We start from the raw sequence: 16,198 nt of genomic DNA on the forward strand, positions 1-16,198 counted from the left end.
GCGGCCAAGTGCCATGCCAATGGGTAGGCCGGCCGGACAAATTAGAGAAGATTCCCTTTATACAATTGCAACTTATACGTTTGCCTTATGTGTTATCTAAAATTAAAAACATAGAAAACCTAGAAAAATTAAAAATTTCCTTTATTTTCTAATTATTTACCTTTTTCCATAATTAAAAATATAGAAAACCTATTAAAACATTATTCTAGGTTTTCTAAATTTTTCTCATAATTAAAACATTTATTTTATCATTGAAAAACATATATATATATATATAAAATTAATAGAATTAAAAACATTTCATTTTATTTATTTCACCAAAGGAATCATTTTTAAAACCTTTATCTAAATTATTAAAGAATTTACATATTTTTTATATTAAAGAAAGCCTATTTTCTGGATTAAACAATTGCTGGGGGGTTTTTGCAAATCTAAATTATTGTTGGGGGTTTTTGCAACAAAATGACTTATGAGGGGAATCTAAGAAATGGAGTGACTTACGGGGGGTTTGTGCATTTTTCCCGTCCCCCGGGAATCTCTGTTGGAGGCGACAGCGCTGGCGTCAGAGCACACTGACACCGGGCCGGCCGGTCACACCAACCATGCCCGGCGAGACGAGGGCCCACCACTCCCCTCCACTCCGCTCACAGCAGCACACACAGAGACACAGCCACCCTCCTCGGAAACCACCCCGCCTTAAACCCCTCTCCGCCTGATTGATCGATCACCCCCCGGCACCCAAAAAAACCCCAAGGAAAATTCCCCAACTCCGCCCTACCCACATTGCATTGCACCCCGGTTCGATTCCCCAGGTCCCGATCCCTTTCCTCGCCACCGCAGCGTCGATCTCGCGCGGTCGATCCGTGGAGAGATGGGCAAAGGGAGTAGCGGGAGGCGCCTCCGTGGAGGCGGCTGCAGCGCGGGCGGGAGCAAGCGGCCGCGGCGGGTTGCGGAGGAGGAGGCGGAGGCGGAGGCGGAGGCGGAGGCAGGGGAGGACTACTGCTTCGTCTGCAAGGACGGCGGCGAGCTCCGCGTCTGCGACTTCAGGTTCGGGCTCCCCTCGCCTCGCCTCGCCTCATGATCTCGCGCGCACCGTCGCGAGTCGCGGAGGGAAGGGAGTGTTGGCTGGTGCCTGCGGATGCGGAGTAAGCGAGGTCCTAGCTAGAGTTTGCTTTGGTAGGTAGGATGATGAAAACCGCACGCTTTGCGGTTCGCCAAGCTACAAAACCGCGAGGAGATGCCTGCGCGTTCCGGCGCTTGCTTGCTTTACCCGGGCTAAAGCACCACTGGTGCTGGTAGTGTTTTCGTCGTTGCTGGTGAGCTGGTGCTGGTGGTAGATGCTGCTCGATGATCAGTCCTGTAGGTACAACCGTGGGGCCGTGTGCCTGTTAGTTACACGATTGATTGGGTCCGTCATGTTTGTGGTGACAACCGACGCTCTAGGTTGAAATTAGTCTGGTATCAGTGTGGGCGTTTTGTTTCTCACGGGGCGCGTTGTCGGTTGCACATTCATCCAATCTGTCATATTCGCGTGACCGTTACGGTGTTATGCCTAGTAAATATTGAGCTCGCCCAGGTTGTCGTGCGTTAAAAGTTTGTTTCCTTAACACAGAATTATTGACTTATCCCTCGGTGTCATGGCGTTATTAATTGTTCATCTCTCAGGAGATGAATCACTTTGTCTCATTGCTGTAGTCCACTTTGATGTTCCTGAAATTTTTGCTTATATATTTGCACGCTCTTTTCTGTTCCAGGAGCTGCCACAAAGCTTACCATCCTGGTTGCGTGGGAAAAGACAGTGACTTTCTCAGTTCGGATGAAGAATTCATTTGCGGTGAGCATTTAACCGTTCTTTCATTTAATGTCGCTATGATTGCATAATTGTTGCGGAAATGCATGCTATTGTGCGCGGGAACAGTCCGACTTCCAGAAATTTCTTTTTTTTTCTTCCAAATACCAGTTTTTCCAACTTTTAAGTCAGGATATTGCTGTCCCTTACCATAGAATGCCTCGTGTTAGAAGAACTAGCTAAATGGAACAAAGAACAAAAAATGAGAACTCAAAAAATGAGAACTAGTTCTCATTTTTTGGAAAAAAAAAAGGCCCAAGAAGTTTCAGGCAGCCAACTGACTGGGTGAATGTAGAAATGAAGTAAATGCTTAAATGGGCATAGAACCGAACCTAATGCTCGTAACTGAGAAAGCTTCCTCAATTATAACCTGTCATTGCTCCTGATTTTGTGTATTTTGATTATCTATGTTTCAATTTGTCTTCTATTCCTCCCTAGACTATCAATTGTCCTGAATACTGACTGAACTAAACATGACAGAATGGCATACATGCTTTATTTGCGAAGGGCGTACACGCTACTACTGCTTCTGTTGTCCACACCACACTTTTTGTCAAGGTTGCGTGAAACAAGCAGAATTCGTCCCAGTCATCAGGAAAACAAAGGGATTTTGCTGGAACTGTTTAAGGATGGCAATCATGATTGAGAGGAACGTTGATGTTGACTCTGATGGGGTAATTACTAATTACACGCACAGTTTCTGTGAAAATTCCAAGTTAACCTACATCCACGCCATCTACTATTCGGGTTTTACTATTTTGTTTTTCTTCCGTCATATGGAAATCTCTGTGCTAAAAATAATTGTTGGATTGCAGCTGTAGGAAGTTCCTGCAAGTGTTGTTTAACATCTGGTTTCGTACAATGTAGTTGCTTGTGTGTTATTTAGTTGCGTATTGTTTTTTCCATAATTTATGTTGATTTTTATTGGATATTGTTCTAGGGTAATTTAAGTTTGGAATTTATTTTTGTCAATGCAACCAGTGTACATTTTTAGTTACTTACTGCCATACCAACTATTATATGGTATAACTATTTTGTTTGTCTTCCACTGTTAGGGTAAATATCCGCTGGTAGGATAGCCAGACGACGTCGGCTGCTAGGGGAGAGATTATATCATAGATTGGGGAGACATAATATTGGGAGAGACTTAGAAGAACGGGACTGGAGACTATATTGGTTTCTCTTGCTTGATTTCAAAGGGTGGCAGCCGTGTGCCTTATATATGCCTACAAGGATCTCATTCAAATATAACTCTTAACTCTTATCTGATTTAAACTAACCGATCTCTAATCTTATCTCTAACCAAATCTGATTCAAACTAACAAACCAATCTAACTAACCCTCTCGCTGAACAATCTAATCTCGCGCTACAGTACCGTTGGTGAACAGTAATTCCAGCACCTAACATCCATCATCTGGAGATCTCTTATAACCTTCCATGCTTCAAATAATTTGTCGGCTTGTGGTATTTTGTTGGTTTTCCATCATATGGAGACCTCTTATATCCTTCTGGGCTACACATAATTGTTGTCTTGCGGCTGTAAGTGGTTCTGGCAAATGCTATTTAACATGCCTGTTTCTTGCAGTGTAGTTGGTTGCATGATGTTTAGTTGTATATGATTTCTTGCATAATTTATGTTAAATTTCATTTTAAATTAATATAGTGTAGCTTAAATTTTGGCGATTTTTTTTTGAGTCAAGGCAACCTGTGACATGTAGAATCTGTGCCATTTGACTTCTATTGAATCTGTCATTTTCTCTCTCCATCTTTCTTCCTCTATATATACATATAATAACAGTAGTAACTTTGTTTTGTAGGAGAGGGTTGATTTCAGTGACAGGGAGACTTATGAATTTTTATTTAAGGAGTACTGGGAGATAGTTAAAGACAAAGAGGGCTTGACGCTGCATAACCTTGAAGAAGCTTATGTTTTTCTGAAAAAAGGCCTAAACCACAAACAAGATTCAGATTTGGAAATACTTCCTGATGAAGAGCACAAGTCAGATGATGATTTCTCGGGCCGTAGTGATGATGGTGATGACGAACCATCTTCCCTACCCAACTTAAATGGACCATCAAAGAAAGTTAAAGTCTTTCTGAAGAAAGGCAAGTCAAAGAAGAATGCCTATGTGGGTTGGGGTTCAAAAGAGCTCATTGGGTTCCTTTTATCAATAGGCAAAGATACATCAAAATCTCTAGATCAAATTGGTGCTGCCGAAGTTGTGAAGGAGTACATTCGTCAAAAAGGTCTTTTGCAAAAAGATAAGAAAAAACATGTCATATGTGATGACAAGCTCCATTCTTTGTTTAGGAAATCGAAACTGATGTACAACAGGATATATAGCTTGCTAGAAAGGCATATTGCTGAAAATATGACATCAGAGGATGAAACTCTTTCTAGTTCTGAGGATAACAATGATTCGGTTATGAAAAAGAAAGCTCGGACTGTGAGCTATGAATGCAGTACTCCAAAGCGCACTTCAGAAATAAACAAGAGATGCTTTGCTTCTCTTGTTCGGGATAACATTAAGTTGATCTATTTGAAGCGATCTTTAGTTATGGACCTACTAAAGGAGCCAGATACATTTGGAAATAAAGTTATTGGCTGTTTTGTTAGAGTAAAGAATGATCCTAAAGATTTTAGTTACCAGATGCCTAAAAGGTTGTACCAACTTGGACAAGTAACAGGTAATGCTCAACTCTTAACAGTCCCTAGAAGATCTTTCACTATCCTATACTTCATTTGCCCGCATAAGGCTAGTCTTCCAGCAGAGGACTAATTAGCTTGTCATGCACATTGTTATTTTTCATTCGTTGCGAAATCAGTATTGTCTTTTAGTCAGTAAAATAAAAAATTCTGATAAATTTCATATATGAGTCATCTATACCCTGTAGCTTTTAGCAACCAAACATTTATTTTGCTATATGCTCATGAAAGACGTGTAACAGGCATCAGGAAATCCTCAGAAGAATACAAGATAAGGGACATATATACAGATGTTCTTTTATGTACTTCCAACATATCTGACGTCAAAATTTCTATGTTGTCAGATGAAGACTTTGAGGAGGTATGATTTACTGTGCCTTTGTGTGTTCCCACAGCTTTTCATGGCAGGCTGTGTTATGTAGAAAAATAAAACATCCATACCAATAATTATTATGTACATTTTTTCCTTCAAAAGAATAGTTATTATGCTAACCACATATATTATGTATGTCACCATTTCTCATTTGCAATATAATACTATTTGCTCCCTGTATAGCTTCATGTTTTTTCATGGATGCATGTTCTGTAAGAAGTTTTATTGTTGATAACAGGAAGAATGTGAAGATCTTCGTCTGTTGGCCCAGAAAGAATCCTTTAAAAGGCTTACTGTTGTAAGTTACTCTTCCTTTAACCAAAATGCTGGTATCCCAATATTAGATGATAATGCAACCCTAAGTGTTATGTGCTGAAATTACTGTTCACCTGCGGGTACTGTAGCCATGGTTGTTACGGCGACGTGGCGAGGCGACGCCATATACGTGGCGAATACACACATTATAGTCTAGGATATTAACAAATAACAATGTAAATGTAGCTTAACAGTTTTAATCTACGATATTAGGAAATGTAAATGTAGCACAAAAGGCAAATAGCAATGTAAATGTAGCACAAAAAACATATAACTCTCTCATGTCTCAAAGTTGTACTGTTGTGTCATTGTGTGCTAGTGTGCTTAAGCTACTGTTATGTGTGCTAACTGCTTAGTGTGGTACTTTGCTATATGTGCTATAGCTTAGAGTATAGCTATTGCCTACTCCCTACTGTTATGTGTGCCTAGTGCAGCAGTGCTTGAGCTGTGTGCTACACTGTTACGGGCCTACTGCTACGTGTCAATGTGTGCTTGGCTGCTTGACTTGTGTGCGTGCTAAGTGCTCAAGTGTGCTACACTGCTACTGCTAGTGTGTGTGCTACTGGCATACTGCTACTCTGCTAGTGTGCGTGTGCTCATAGTGTGATACTGGCCTGCTGGCTGCTAGTGTGCGTGAAGTTGAAACAAAAAAAAACACAATAGAAGAGGAGCCGAGGAGCTACTCGATGGAGGGCGGCCGGGGGTGGCCGGCTCGGGAGATGTCAACTCGAGGGTGGGGGTGGCCGGTGAGGGAGACACCAAGGGCGAGGCCGACGGAGGGCGAGGGCAGCCGGAGATCCGAGGCGGGGGCGGCGAACACAGCGGGTGCAGGGGCGGCGAACACAGCGGGTGCAGGGGCGGGCGGAGATCGACTGTCCCGCCTCCGTCGCTGGCGGCTTAGGCTAGGGTTCCTCAGTCCTTGCGGGCTCTCGACGGATGCGGATAGAATGGTGCGGGCGGATTCCTCAATCCTTAACTGGATTACCAGGTAAGTCACCACCAACCTAACCTTCTATTGCGCCCGCCACAGAGCCGCCATGCGCCACAGGACGCCATACAGGCGTCACGGGGACGCCACAGTGAGCCGCCATGTGCCATAGGACGCCATACAGGTGCCACAGGGACGCCACGGCGATATGACGGACACCATACACGGCGGAGCCGTGGCGTCCTTGTGGCGACAAGGGGATTTCCGCCACGACGACATATTGTCGTTATGGCGACGATATCCCGACGCCATAACAACTATGACTGTAGCGCGAGTTTAATTAGGAGATAAGTTTGGTTGGAGTTAGATTTGATTTGGTTAGGAGATAAGTTTGATTTAGTTTCCAATTCAATAGGAGATAAGTTTGGTAAGTTAGGATTTAGAGTTGATTTAGGATTGTAATTTCCCCTCTCTATATAAAGGGGCATCCGCGCATCATTGTAATCAAGCAAAAAAGAAGAATAGATCTAGTTCTCAATCCCCTTCTCTAGTCTCCCCCAATATGCTGTCTCCCCAATCTATGATCTAATTCTTCCCTTAGCAGCCGATGCCACTCGGCTATCCTCCCGGCGGATGTTTACTCTAAAACTAAGGTTCTAATTTGACTGGCAAACTTTAGTGATAGCAGAAGAATATGAAAAATATAATTTCTAATGCTTGGCAGTATTAGTTGTCAAAGAAAAGCTGCAATTGATCTAGATTATTGTAATGTTAGAAATATAACAATATTTGGTATAAATACATCAGGAGCAAGTGACGTTGGGATAATTGTTGTGTGTCTGCTGCTATATTGCATAGGTGATCTTATTGTCGGTGCATTAAATTATGCAGTAAAGAGCCACCAGAATTCTTACCAATCTGACTATTGTATCTTTACTACTAGTGATGATGCAATATCACACCAATTTGATGTTTTGGTTAAATTGCTGAAGGAGTTTGAACTTCATATAAGTGGAAGACATTGCTATAACATTAGATTTCAAGTAGTGCATGTTCACAATGTTTACACTAACTCATGTCATGGATTATCAATTATTCTTCTGGTGTGGTGGTTCAGTCATTCAGTGCTGTATTTGTAACACCAGCCGCGAACAATACTGCAGAGAGAAACATTCTCCTGCTGCATAGGCCAGAATGGCTTGTAGTTAGATCACATCATAGTTATCTCTATTTTTGTTGCAGCCTCAATTTGCTACCCCGACCTTGTAAAATTGTTCATGTTAACTCTATATACTTAACTAGTTTTACTTGAAACCGATTGTTTGTCAATTAAGTCCTTGGCAAAGTAAAGTACTTACAATTTAAATGATTACTTTTATAGTGTTACTCATAGTTGTTACATAAACATAATGGAGTATTTGAGCTGTTTTGGAGTTAGAACTTAACTAACCTGGGGGCTGGGGATTAATTTCACTAAAAAAGAATCAAGTGCAAGGACTATGAGCAAATCCAGAGTGCAAGAATTGAAATGGATAATATCCTGTAGGATTTAGTATGATAATATAATAGATTGACCGCTGAATCACACTGTCTATTTGTTAGGGTAAACATCCATCGGAAGGATAGCTGGGCGGTGTCAACTGGTAGGGAAGAGATTAGATTATAGACCGGGGAGACAAAATATTGAGAGAGACTTAGAAGAAGAGGACTGGAAACTAGATTTATTTTTCTTACTTGATTACAATGGATGATGTGCTCTCCTTTATATAGGAGCCAGCCCTAACAATCTAAACTAACTAATCTTATCTCTAAGACTAACTAATAGGTCTTATCTCTAACTAATCTAATCTTATCTCTAACTGGGTGCTACAACACACGTGGGGATACAGTAACAGATGGAGATGCAGTATCCGCAGAGCTACAGTATCGCGATTACAGTTCACACGCGTGAACTGTGTTTTCAGCATATAACAGCTTCACCTCCCCTTGCAAGACAGCTCATTCTTGAGCTGTGGTGGTGGCCATGACGGTGTAGATCCTTCCATGGTTTGAGCAATAGAATCCTCGCTAGCTTCGGAACCTGGCAGCTCTAATACTAAATGTTAGGGTAAACATCCACCGGGAGGATAGTCGAGCAGCCTGCTTGGGGAGGAATTAGATCATGCTTGGGGAGGGATTAGATCATAGATTTGGAAAACAGAATATTACGGGAGACTTAGAAGAGGGGGACTGGGAACTAGATTTATTTCTCTTGTTTGATTACAATGGATGATGTATCCTCCTTTATATAGGAGGCGGTCCTAACAATCTAAACTAACCAATCTCATCTTTAAGACTAACTAATAGATCTTATCTCTAACTAATCTAATCTTATCCTTGACAACTAATCTTATCTCTAACACCACAGCACGCTTGGTGCTACAGTACCGAGAGTACTGTTTTCATGCGTGCACTGTATTTTCAGCACATAACACTATCACCTTAATCAAATTGTGTGTTGTCCATATTGCATGATAACTAGCCGGGTATACTCTTGTTAGTGCTACTGTTATAGGCCAATATTAGGAAAACAAAATCTCTTTCTTCTCCTTAGAAGTTCACTTTGTTGTGGCTGAACTCTTAGCAGTTGTTCCCTCATCTTATTATTTTACTTGAGTAATCTAATTTATTTGCAAAGCTTCCTTTAGTGGTCTGAACTTGCTTCTTTCAACAGGGTGATCTTGAGGAGAAAGCGAGAAATATACATAGGGACATAGTGAGCCATGTAAGTATGTTACAAGATCACATCAAATGTGCGCATTATGTAGTATATCGTGAAATTGTTTGCAGTTTGAATGTAGATAAATTTTTTTCTTTTCCTTTTAAAGTTAATAATCATTATATGACTATCACATTAACATCTGTTCTTTTGCTGCTTTGACACGTTTTGCTTGTTAGAAATTGTAACCAAGTTGTCATTCTCCCTTTCAGTGGATCAATAAAGAACTTAGGAGACTGGAAAAGTTAATTGAAATGGCGCACGAGAAAGGTTGGCGCAATGAATATCCTTGCAGCCTTACCAGATTGAGCTCTTTTGATCATGTAATGATGTTTTTCATGTTTATGACTGGAAAAGTTCACCTTGTTTCCATGTTTATGACTGTCAATCTATTTTTGACTCACAAGAGAACTTTGTACTGTATTGTTATATCCTTGACTGGTTCTATTCTACGATGCATGAGTACATGGATAAGAAAAAACTCTTACGCGAACCATCTGAGAGACAACGTCTTCTGGAAGAGGTCCCAGAAGTTATTCCAGATACAGAATATAGTAAAGATACCAAATTTCAAGTTGCGGCAAAAGACAAGTCTATTCAGAAGAATACAGTTGCTTTTCAAGGTGACACTTCTAGGAATCCTTGGCTAGGACTGCTGCATTTGCTAATTGCTCATCATTTGCATCTGGTGTCATATGGAGCCTGTTTAGAGAAATCTATATAAAATAAATGGTTGGATACACTTGATTATTTCTCTGTATCATTAGTATTCCTTTTTGGTATTTTTTTCTTCTCTTTTGCTTACATTTGTGATGTTAATACAACTTCTTTACGTTCGGGTTGCTTACTACTCTTATCTTCAGTGAAAAGACACTAAATGTAGGATACTACATACATCGTTGGTTTTCAGCTGCTCTATATCCTGAATGATTTTTGACTTTTGGGCATCCCTTATGTCCCTTTGACCTAAAATTCTACATTTCGGAATTCCAACCTAGTTTTTTTAGATAATGTTTATTAATTGTTAATTCCTTGTTTGTTTTCGCACCAACTATTTGATCTTGTTGGGTCAAACAATTTTTTGTTTCAGCTGCATTCTGTAGTGTTCGAGATTTCTTTGAAGTCTTGTATGCTAGTTTAGGCCTTGTTTAGAGCACATGAATTTCACAAGAAAGATATCGATTCCAATAAGAATCTGAGAAAATTCCTGCGTACCAAACAGGGCTTCTCTCTTCCTATTAGAAGCTGATTCTCTAGTTTCTAAATGGAATTGGCATGTCAAGGGTAGCATGTGCTTGATAATCACCACTAGTAAATAGTATTCACAGAAATTGATTATAAGGTTTGTACTGATCAAGCAGTTCAAGATATTTGCCATTGTATTTACACATGTACTGACTTCTGATTATATAATCATTATTGGTAAATGTTAAACTTAACGGGTAGTTTGACCCATTCATGTTATGTTCATTAAAATTAACTACTTCAGGTCAAGTAATTCGTGCATTTAGGGCGCTGAGAAAACATAACTTTTGGGCTGTTAATTATTTTTGTCAGAAAGGAGCCACTCCTTTTGTGTTTGCTTGTTTATTTCATTGGCTCCTTTTTAGTAGTTCCGTAATTTTTTTGTAAAATTAAATACCTTTGGCTTCTGTGTAGGTACCAATGGAGGGAAAGTTTTTCCTTTGAAAAGATGCTCCGAAGAAAACTCTAAAGGTTTGCTTATATAATCTGCTTTCAATGGGAGATAGACTGATTTTCTATAGGTACCAACCGCCGGGGGGGGGGGGGGCAGCTTGTTTGAAGAGTTGCTCAGAAGAAAAATCCAAAAGTTTTGCTTATATAATCTACACTTTTTTAAAAGGATATAATTTGCACTTGACTGTTTCAAAATTTTAACGGGAGGTTAATACTGTGATTTTTGTGTAGGTATTGATTGGGAGATAGCTCTTTCCTTGAAAAGTTGCTCAGAAGAAAAACCTAAAGGTTTGCTTATTAAAAGTGTACTCAACTGTTTTCAATTGGAGAGTTAAGCATTCTAATTTGTGTGGGTATTGATGGGGAGAGAGAGCTCTTTCCTTGAAAAGTTCTTCTGAGGAAAAATAAAAAATGCGTTAGGTGCTGGAATTACTGCTCGTGAGAACAGTAAATCGCGGTACTGTAGCACGTGTTGGTTTGTAAGTTCGACCCAGGTTTGGTTTAGGAGATAAGATAGAGTTTGGTTGGTTCAAATCAGGAGAGAATTAGAGATAGAGTTGGATTTGAACTAGAGATAAGATTAGAGATAGAGTTGGTTTGAATGAAGTCTTTGTAGGCAAGCTATATATACACGGCGCCAACCGTGATTAAGGAATTAAGCAAGAGAAATCAATCTAGTTCCAGTCCCCTTCTCCTATGTCTTCTCTGTGGTCCTAAGTCTCCTCAATCTATAGTTCAATCCCTCCTCTAGCAGCCGACGCCGCCCGGCTATCTTCCCGGTGGTGTTTACCCTAATAGTATGCATTTGATTTGATCCTGTAAAGCTCTATTTCCCTTCTACAAAAGTAATGTTTAATGGTATTATTATGGCACCGAGAGGAAACAGCGGGCAAGGTAAGGTCAGATCACTTGACTAAGAATTGTAATAGAATGATATCTCAGCCGGCTATAGGACCAACCTAGTTGAGTTGGTTGAGGAGCCAGGCAGGTCCGAATCCTTCTTCTTCCTGCACCACTGGTACTTGAGGCCAAACTTCCTATCTCTAGAAGACCTAAATTTTTGGTTAGTTCTGGTGTTATACATTTCATCATGTTTGTCTGCCTGCAACCTCAAGGACAGTGGAGCATGACAGCGTATGAAACTTTCTTTTTTGGCCTGTGGCCAAGGGGTTTGTCTAGCAAAATTGACGCTACAAAAACACCTGAAGTTTTTTTCATATGCATATCTAGATACTCCAATTAAAAAATTACTGAAAAGTTCTGTCCTACACTGCGAGCCAATGAGTATCCTTTTAATGGTTTAACAAGCAACAGTTTAATGGTGTTTTATGGTATACCCTGACAATACCACTGCTGAAAGGGTTGGTTCATTGATTGTTAAGGTAGATAATACTTGAGTAATGGTTTATGGTTTGCTTTCGGTAGGATTTAAAATTGGAGTAAGAGGATTGAGCTACTTGCCTGGTTTTTTGATATGGTGTGGCTAATGAGAGTTCTGGAGGGTGAACTCCTCAAGCGAGGATCCGGAGGGACCCTTTTGAGATTCGGTCGGGGGATGATTCTGAATCTGTTTTGCGGGTGAAATAAATGGGCGTAAATACGATGCAGGTGGAGTGGAAGGATCGGACGCAGGAAGTAGTAAATGCTCAGGGGATCTTTAGACAGGTTCGGGCCGCACTGAGCGTAACACCCTACTCCTGTGTGTATGCTATAAATGATTTGAGAATGTCTCTCTGAGTGTTTGCTGGGTTACAAGAATATTTGTCTAGCCTAGAGCTTTGTGCTCCTAGTTCTTCGGTGCTCGTCGTTTGTTGCCTTGATCTTCGGTTGGTCCGAACTGGTCTACCTTCTGTGCTTCACTTGGCTACTGTCCTCCTTTTCTTCTTTTTTCGGCGAGCTCGCCCGGCATATATACCCGCCGGGGCGGTAGCGTGCCCAGAAAGGGATGGCGCGAGTTCCAAGGCGCTATAAATGGAAAGCAACCATCATGGGCTGCTGCGCGAGGTGACGGGGAGGGTTGAAAACGCGTCCCGTCCGGTCTTGTTCGTCATCATGCCGTTTTTCAACGGACGCTTCGGAGAGGGCCCACCGAGCAGCCACCGAGCAGCCCGACGTGCCCACCTGGTCAGAGCAAGCCTGACACAGCAGGGCGGCAGGCGGGGCGCTTTGGGCTTCGCGATATTATCCCGAGGCGCGCCGGATGTCCCGCGATGGGACCCGTGCATTAAATGTCCCCACGCCTCCCTGTCAGACCGTGGCAGGGACTGGCAACGAGCGTGGGGGGAGCAGTTGGAGGTGACAGGCCACGCGCCCTCTTAAATGCAGCATCGGGCCTTCACCAGTTGACATCTCACCGCTGGGCCTCTGTGTGGACCACCGGCGAAGGACTTCTCGGGCCCTCGAGGAACCGAGTGCTCGGGGGCCAATGTTCACAGCCCCGAGCACTCTCTCCCGGATATGCCTTTTCTTGGTCCTCGGGGAACTGAGTGCTCGGGGGCTGCTATCCACAGCCTCGAGCACTCTTTCCCGGAACTGGCTGTTCGGGTCCTCAGGGAACCGAGTGCGCGGGGGCTACTGGTCACGGCCCCGAGCACTCTCTCCCGGAACTGACTTCCCTTGAGTCCTCGGGGGACTCGGGTGCTCGGGGGCCACTGTTCGCAGCCCCGAGCACCCTCTTCTCGGGACTTGGCTTTTCTTGTCGTCGGGGGACTTGAGTGCTCGGGGGCCACTGCTCGCAGTCCTGAGCACTCTCTTCCCGGCACTTGGTCTTCTCGGGTCATCGGGGAACTCGGGTACTCGGGGACCACTATTCATGGCCCCGAGCACCCTCCCCCGGGACTTGGTCTTCTCGGACCTCGGGGAGGTGAACCCCCGAGGGAGGGCGCCACGTGGCACTCTGCTGTCCTGGCCTCGGGACTCGGGGACCCCTGGTACCTGTGTCACCGACAAAGGTGTGTGCTGGCAAGCGAACTATCAAGGCTAGCAGCAAACTACATGCTACTGATCGCCCTTGTCACGGAGCTGGGACTCGTTCAACCAAGCAGGAGGCTCTGATCTGGCCGAATACTTGTGGTGCTAAGAGATGAAACAAACTAACAACTTGATGCTAATCTTATCTAACCGAATGATTCAGCTAACAAACTAACCTAGCTAACAAGCAACTTAACTTATCTCCCCATGACTAAACGATGCTGATCACGATTCCTGGATGGCAACTTGTGCTGGCTTCTTGCGTCGCTGTCGTCTGTAAGTCCTCCTGACAAAAGCGTCCACAACATTTCATTATTTATATTGTACATGCAGCTACTAAAGCCGATGCTGATGGCGGTACATCCGGAACTCATGTTCAGAAACAGGGCACCAAAGGTTTGCTCTTACTGTCTTTCCACTATTTTTTTGAAGGGTTGGTCTTCTAGCAGCCTTTCCTCTTGCGTTTCTAGCTGACATTGCATTTTCATTCTGAGCTACTACTAATTTGTTTGCTTTTGTTCATACCTCATGCAGCCACTGAAGCCAATGTTGCTGGTGATATTCTGTGTGTTCAAAAGCAGGACACTGAAGGTTGTCTTGTACTAGCCCAGCACGTCTAAACGTGTAATTTGATATAGGCACATTGTTTTGCATTTTGAGCTACTTTTTTTTAAAATGCAACATTTTGAGCTACTATTGTTTCAGAGAACCCCTAGTATAAACAATCTGCGTCCCCTTCTCTCAAAAGGGAATCCAAAAAGGATCTTATTTGGTTTTAGCTACTGTATAGTTTTCATTGTTCGGTTTGCATAATGCAGCTACTGAAGCCAACGCAGATGGTGATACACCTGCAATGCATGTTCAAAGGCAGAACACTGAAGGTTTGCTTGCTATACTTTTCTGAGGATTGTTCTTCTACTAGGCTTTCCTCTAGCTGCTATTGAATTTTCATTCCATTGACAAATCCACCCTTTTGAGCTAACTCGCTTTTCTTTGTTCACACAGCTACTAAAGCCAACACTGCTGGTGATACACCTGGAAAATTTGTTCAAAAGCAGGGTGCTGAAGGTTCATTCTTACTTTCCTGTCCTTTTGCTAGTTATGTTTAAACTAGAAACTTTATGGTGGCATCTGGTTTGTATTTTGAGCTGTTCAGTAACTTGAAGTCATGATCATGAAGTGTCTTATCATAGAATTTTATGACTCCCCTTTTGTAAGTGAATCCGTTTCAGTTTTGCTTGCTTTTCCTTTCAGCCACATCTACATGTATAAAGCAACCCAGGATCTTGATCACGATGTCCTAATGCATGAAAACAGCATTGTTGTTGCCAATGTTTTCTCATGCCGATTTGATTGTGAACTTGCTTTAACATGCTATTCTCTGTCCTTTATGAAACTTTAGCCCCTTCTTCCCCTTTGTTCTTATACCTGACCTAGCATTACTTCTTGCAGCTAGTGATGCTGACATGACAACTCAAGTTATTATCCTCGATGATGACGAAGATGATAATCTGTCCGAGAAAGGTGATCAAACAGCAGTTGCTGATCTGGATGCTAATGGTGCCGGGAATACTTGTCCGGTGCGACATGAGACAAATAACAGCAGGGGTCAGAAACCTGCGAAGGTGAAGGGGCTAATGTCACAGCGCAAGTGTGTGTGGTATTACATCGACCCTCAAGGTGATGAACAAGGGCCATTTACAATGGAGCATCTGCGCCATTGGTGGAATGATGGCCACTTCCCTGAGGATTTTAAAGTATGGAGAACAGGCCAAACTAGCGACTCGGCCATTTTGCTCAGAGATGCCCTGCAGGTGACGAGGTAGTGTTAGCTAGAGGCCTCATGTTGTAGAACACTAGATGTATGTACATATGGCGGAAAGGGTGGATGGCTTCTTTGTTGTAATATATTCCTCTTGGGAGTTTCGCCGTTTGTAATATAACACCCCCAATCCCAGCCCCCAGCCCACCCAAAAAGAAGGAACCGAGCAAACAAACCTGTGTATTACCTGATCCTGCCAAGGTGTCACTTATTTTGTATTGTAAGGTGCCTCGCCATTTGGTTTTGGTTGTGTTTCGTGCCAAGAAAGTAGCTTTAGATGTTGATGCCATTGCCTACAAGTTTGGTGATTTGTCTTGGCAAAAAGCAGTTACAATCAGATATGTCTGTTCAGGCAGTGGCGTGTATGATTGTTTAAGAGTTTAAGGGGCGAAGGTGCTTCGGCTGCACCAAGTTTTCTGGACTAAAGGCTCTCGAGCACCATGATTACTCGAAAGTGTTTCGATCATGTTCCTGAACGTTCACTTTGGCCGGGGCCAAGTTGTGTCCAGTTCTGCGCATTTGCTGTTGGACATTATACTCCCTAAACGGTTTTGAAGGTTGTTTTTTTCGCGTGGACTAAATGGTAGCGAGTCAGGAAGCTGAATGCGGATACTCGTTGATAGTAGTACTTCTTTGTCTGTTCGCTGCAGCTTGATTCACATACTCTTCATCGGAATACATGCGATCGTTAGTAGGTGCAAGGAATTACCTAACAAAGCAAAAGTTCTAATTAGCCACGTAAACGAGATGACACAAATGAAGAGTTTTCCCCTTTTA

The 16,198-nt window shown here is 42.6% G+C and overlaps 1 protein-coding gene across 4 annotated transcripts; it reads left to right on the forward strand.

The window, feature by feature from the left end:
* Positions 1-541: 541 nt before the first annotated feature.
* LOC133884328 (uncharacterized protein At5g08430-like) lies at positions 542-15,710 on the forward strand. Of its 4 annotated transcripts, XM_062323687.1 has the most exons (16): positions 544-1,047; positions 1,755-1,834; positions 2,330-2,523; positions 3,668-4,538; positions 4,800-4,918; positions 5,169-5,228; positions 8,887-8,937; positions 9,144-9,214; positions 9,385-9,554; positions 10,591-10,647; positions 10,861-10,917; positions 13,933-13,995; positions 14,134-14,190; positions 14,418-14,480; positions 14,605-14,667; positions 15,052-15,710. In XM_062323687.1, the coding sequence occupies exons 1-16, from the start codon at positions 872-874 to the stop codon at positions 15,423-15,425; spliced, it is 2,526 nt and encodes an 841-aa protein (XP_062179671.1). In that variant the 5' UTR covers positions 544-871; the 3' UTR covers positions 15,426-15,710. The 4 variants fall into 4 exon arrangements, 3 of the variants coding, with proteins under 3 accessions (XP_062179671.1, XP_062179673.1, XP_062179672.1); XR_009903086.1 differs by lacking the exon at positions 15,052-15,710 and having other exon boundaries at positions 542-1,047; positions 14,134-14,223; XM_062323689.1 differs by lacking the exon at positions 10,861-10,917.
* Positions 15,711-16,198: the final 488 nt, after the last annotated feature.

Source organism: Phragmites australis, chromosome 11 (genome assembly GCF_958298935.1).
Source record: "Phragmites australis chromosome 11, lpPhrAust1.1, whole genome shotgun sequence".
Taxonomy (NCBI): domain Eukaryota; kingdom Viridiplantae; phylum Streptophyta; class Magnoliopsida; order Poales; family Poaceae; genus Phragmites; species Phragmites australis.

Excerpts from the sequence above, each read along its gene's own strand:
- LOC133884328 (XM_062323687.1), top strand. The coding sequence starts at position 872 with ATGGGCAAAGGGAGTAGCGGGAGGCGCCTCCGTGGAGGCGGCTGCAGC. Across the intron at positions 2,524-3,667 it reads TTGATGTTGACTCTGATGGG|GAGAGGGTTGATTTCAGTGA; the intron begins GTAATTACTAAT and ends TTTGTTTTGTAG. Across the intron at positions 8,938-9,143 it reads ATAGGGACATAGTGAGCCAT|TGGATCAATAAAGAACTTAG; the intron begins GTAAGTATGTTA and ends TCTCCCTTTCAG.